This window comes from Lycium ferocissimum, chromosome 10 (assembly GCF_029784015.1).
Source record: "Lycium ferocissimum isolate CSIRO_LF1 chromosome 10, AGI_CSIRO_Lferr_CH_V1, whole genome shotgun sequence".
NCBI lineage: Eukaryota > Viridiplantae > Streptophyta > Magnoliopsida > Solanales > Solanaceae > Lycium > Lycium ferocissimum.
Genome location: NC_081351.1, coordinates 40,750,328 through 40,755,225, shown reverse-complemented (window position 1 = coordinate 40,755,225; position 4,898 = coordinate 40,750,328). Strand labels below are relative to the sequence as shown.

Here is a 4,898-nt window from a genome sequence, read left to right as displayed (position 1 = left end):
ATAAAGTAGTTTTTTTTTTTTTGGGAAAAAGCAAAAGCTACGGAACAGGATGCTTTACAAACTTCAGGAGGTTAGAATAATGCATCTCATGGCTGTTTGACCTAGTATGTCGAAAATAGGCAGGACAAGAAAGGAGAAAACCAATAAAAAGAAAATAGAAAATTGCACACATTAAGAAACTAGAGTTGTTTGGTGCGAGAAGAAAATGCTCGAAAATTCTACACAGACAAGTAGACAACATAATATAGCAGTTTTGGAAAAGAAATCAGCACATTTGAAAGAAAGATATACAAGAATGTTTGCAATATATATATAAAATATACCTCATTGCTCGACTTCTAAACACAGTTGGACCATAAGGCTTGTTACAAATAACCTAACAATACTGAAGGTGGTGCGAAAAGATTATTCCCATGATATATGAGAGCAAGCTGGCCAGGACATAGTTTACATAGTTATGTTTACTACTTATATTACGTCTTACTAATTGCGCACTACTCCTATTTGTTTTAAACGCATTGAATGTTAGACGAAGAAAAATTGTTAATGATGTTATACTCTACTTGAGTGTTCCAAATAGGTAAAAACAACCAGACATTTCTAATTTTAAAACTTCTTGGAATGATCATTACTCCACAGGGCCACGAAGTATTTTAATCTTAATTAAGAAAGAGGTGTGACGGCCACATGCACTAATGATCCTTTTCTAGGAAATTCAGTGGCTCAAATTTCTAATTCTTACACTAACTAGAAAAAAATAATTAATCATTTTTAATAACTAATACTACTGGCTATAAATTTGACCATTGTTTTGCTATATTTTTGCATCAAGAAAGTGACAGTCATGGCTTCTACTAGTGTCTCTTCAAGCTTTGAGCTCTTTTTTATCTCTTCTCTTTTGTTTTTTTCTCATTTCTTTGTCTCAGAAGGTCAAGGACTTCCTCCTATAGTGAAGGGGCTATCATGGACATTCTTTGATTCAAGCTGTCCAAAATTAGAATCCATTGTTAGGAAGAGACTGGAGAAAGTTTTCAAGGATGATGTTGGCCAAGCTGCTGGGTTGCTTCGCCTTCATTTCCATGATTGCTTTGTTCAGGTAAACATGCGATTTCAATATGAATAGTATAAAAAAATTACTCCTTATTTGTTATAGCAGGTTGTTTATCTCATTTATCAGGTAATTAACCTTTTCACTTTTTAAGAAAGTTTTTTAGCGTTATCTTTTAAATGATTTGGTAGTGTAAGTGTATATAAATTAAACTTTTATATATTTAGTCCTCCGTACCATCATTAATTACAACTTGCACCGCCCTAGGCTAATTTTAATGAACTCTTGTCCATAGCATAGCCCCGCGTGTTAAGACTAAGACACGTATATTTTTGGGTGACTTGTGACATGTCAATGGCAAGACTTATGCTAATGTAAGCAATACATTTCGTGACCCTGCTGCTATATGATCCATTATGATTTAGTCCTTTATTGCTCTGATTCGTTCCCTTCACTTTCAATGGGCTCTTAACCAATTTTTGACTTATCGACAACGTAGTACTTTTATTTTACTACTCCTATCTACTATGATTTTAATTTTTAAGGAGGGGTACGTGTATCTAACATTTATGAATGTACCAATGATGCAGGGATGTGATGGATCAGTATTGCTAGATGGATCAGCAGGAGGTCCAAGTGAAAAGAGTGCAATCCCAAATTTGACACTAAGGAAAGAGGCATTCAAAATCATTGAGGATCTTCGAGAAAGAGTGCACAAGGAGTGTGGAAAAATTGTCTCTTGCTCTGATATTGCTGCCCTTGCTGCTAGGGATGCAGTTGTCTTGGTAAATTACGCAAGTACCTTATTCTGTTTTTTTTTTTCATGTCTAAGCTAACTTGCACGGACTTTATTTTATTTTTCTGTAATACTCGACTATAAATAGTAAAGTGCCAAACCCACTACAACTAGTATATTACATACACGTAGTAGGTTACAAAATCCATTATATTATACAAATAATCTAAATATCTATATATAGTAGCATATATTTTCTGTGATGATCAAACGTATATATCTAATTAAATGAAGGTTAAATATATCTAGTCAAATATGACGATGATTAAATAAAAAATAAACTAAAGATCGAAATTACACTTATCCCATCAAGAATTTATTCTGATTTACTTAAGCTTTTAAGACATAAACTCTTCCGTAATAGTAGTATTTACTCTGATTCATTTAAGATTTATCTATCATTATATTCCAGACTGGTGGCCCAAACTATGTTGTACCCTTGGGAAGAAAGGACGGACTTAACTTTGCAACAGAAAATGCAACCATAAACAACCTCGTTGCACCAACAGCCAACACCACAACCCTCCTCAATCGCCTTTCAACTAAAGGCTTCGATGCCACCGATGTCGTCGCCTTGTCCGGGGCCCACACCATCGGAATCAGCCACTGCACTTCCTTCACGGAGCGTCTATACCCGAACCAAGACTCTACAATGGACAAAACATTCGCCAACAACCTTAAAGGTAGTTGCCCGAAAGCTGACTCGAACAACACCGTCAACATGGATGTTCGAAGCCCTAATATTTTTGACAACAAGTACTACGTTGATCTCATGGATAGGCAAGGTCTTTTTACGTCGGATCAAGATTTGTACACCGATCAAAGGACTAGAAATATTGTTACTAGTTTTGCTAGGGACCAAAAAGTTTTCTTTGACAAGTTTGTGATTGCTATGATTAAGATGGGGCAGTTGAATGTGTTGACTGGTGGACAAGGTGAAATTAGGGCTAAGTGTTCTGTGAGGAACAAGGATAAGAAGGTTGATATTGCTACTGTTGTTGAAGACTTGGAGGAAACTTTCTCTGCTTTGTTTTAAGTTTACTTTTATTTCTTTTATGTGTAATAGTAATGTTTGCTAGATATCTGTGTTTCTTGTAATAATTAGAGGCCAAATGTGGCATGGCCTGGCTGTTTGTTTTTTCTATCATTAATTTTAATGGTTTTCCATATCATGTATTCATAACGTCCACTTTCTCTCTGGATAATTTTCTTTTATATTGTTAGATTTCCAAGTTTAAGAACAAATGTTTATGATGAATTACAAAATTGTACTCTCTCTATCCAATCTAATTTATTAAAGGGGTCGAGGATCCTTCAGAAACAACATCTCTATCTCCATGAGGTAAAGGTGAGTTTTGCGTACATTCTACCTTTCATACCTCATTTGTGAAATTCCACAAGGTATGTTGTTGTTTTCGCATAGAGGGACATTTAGACTAAAATTATTTAAGCAAAATCGTACTACTAGTTTGAGTTTTCTTAAACTAATTAAACTGAAATGATTAGAAACTACAAAAAAATAAAATGAAAAATAAACAATACTCTGTGTAGCTATATTGTTTTAGACAAAATCGTAAAATAGCCCTTTTTGGGTCAGATAAAGGATACTATATCAACTAGTAGCCCCTCTGTCCCAAAACATATTGCATTTTTCACTTCTCCGGATTCAACTTACATGAACTTTTACCTATATTTTAAGATGTATATTTTCATTATATTATATTAATATGAGAAGCTTATAACATTTTTGGTGTAGTTTTTGAGTATTTATATTTTAATTTTAAACTATTAAATAATTTATTCCAATTTAAATTCAAGCATTAATTAAATCAATTCTCAATAAACGAAAAGAGTGGATGGACAAAATATTAAGAGTCATTACAGACATGTCTGCACTATTAAGAGCACATAATTAAGTTTGTGACTTTCATAGGTTATACATGAGATGATACGATGTATATGAATTTTTTTCTTTTCTTTTTGATTAAATTGTTTTACATCTCTAACCTTTTAAGGCAAACGGAACACAGCCATCGCTCTTTTACCTAGACACATGGCAAGAAACAAACATTGCATTGACATTTAATTACTGGACACATGGGCGGCGGAGCTATAGCCTTTGAAGGGTGTTCAGATGAATACCCTTCGCCGGAAAATTCTATCGGGTATATAGGTCAAATATCGTTTATGTTGCCAGTAGTAGATCATGAACAACCTTGACAAATCCAACAGTGATGGCTGAACGGTCAAGGGTGGTCAGATATCCACGGACGCGCTAGTTCGAACTTTGCGGCTTCCAAATTTTTGTACTTGATTTTTTCCTAAGCAAAATTGAATAAATAATGGAGTTTTTCCACTAACATAAAAGTATCCTTGTTAAGGGCATATTCTGTGCTATAAAACATCTTGTCAACATCTTCTTGTGTTGTTTTTGCAAGAATGCAATAAGAGAAATATTCTATTGCAATCTAAATAAGAAAAAAGAAAATTCTTTTTCGATTTATATGATGTTTTTTACTTCTCGAAATTCATAACTTTGAAAACTTGCATCAACATTTTTAGATGTGTTTTTTAATCATATTGATATGAGAAGAATTACAATGTAAAGTATTTTCATATAATTTTTAGATATTTAAATTTTAATTTTAGAATATTGAGTTGATTTAATTCAATTTAATTTTAAAAATTAGTCAACTTGAATCTCGCGAACTAAAGAGTGTCACATAAATTGAAACAAATAGAGTATTAATTAGTAGGAAAGAGCTAGGCACAAAAAGTAGACGCCTTTTTTATTATTCGTAAATATTTTGGTGAGAATTCCATAGTGTCTTTGTTATGTTTTGCCCTTTTTTTTTTTTTTTTTTTTTTTTTTATTTTTCTCTTTTGTTTGGATTATTAAGTCTTGTAATTTTTTCTAATTACAATACCTCTATATACATTTGAAGTTTAGATAGAGAACCATCTTAAGTACCCAAAAAACAGTCTTATAGTTAATATGATCTACAATAAATAATGAAATTTTAGGTGATTTTGTAGTGCCTAATTTAAAAAAGA

General features: G+C 32.7%; 1 protein-coding gene across 1 annotated transcript; it reads left to right on the top strand.

The window, feature by feature from the left end:
• The first annotated feature begins 817 nt into the window (after window positions 1–817).
• Window positions 818–3,067, top strand: LOC132033867 (peroxidase 12-like). Its single transcript, XM_059423993.1, has 3 exons — window positions 818–1,096; window positions 1,639–1,833; window positions 2,257–3,067. Exons 1-3 carry the CDS (start codon window positions 845–847, stop codon window positions 2,878–2,880), a joined length of 1,071 nt encoding a protein of 356 aa, XP_059279976.1. The 5' UTR covers window positions 818–844; the 3' UTR covers window positions 2,881–3,067.
• The last annotated feature ends 1,831 nt before the right edge of the window (window positions 3,068–4,898 follow it).

Bases quoted from the DNA above. Each gene is read 5' to 3' on its own strand.
- LOC132033867 (XM_059423993.1), top strand. From the start codon at position 845: ATGGCTTCTACTAGTGTCTCTTCAAGCTTTGAGCTCTTTTTTATCTCT. The intron at 1,097-1,638 runs GTAAACATGCGA...CCAATGATGCAG, and splicing joins TCCATGATTGCTTTGTTCAG to GGATGTGATGGATCAGTATT. The intron at 1,834-2,256 runs GTAAATTACGCA...ATTATATTCCAG, and splicing joins CTAGGGATGCAGTTGTCTTG to ACTGGTGGCCCAAACTATGT.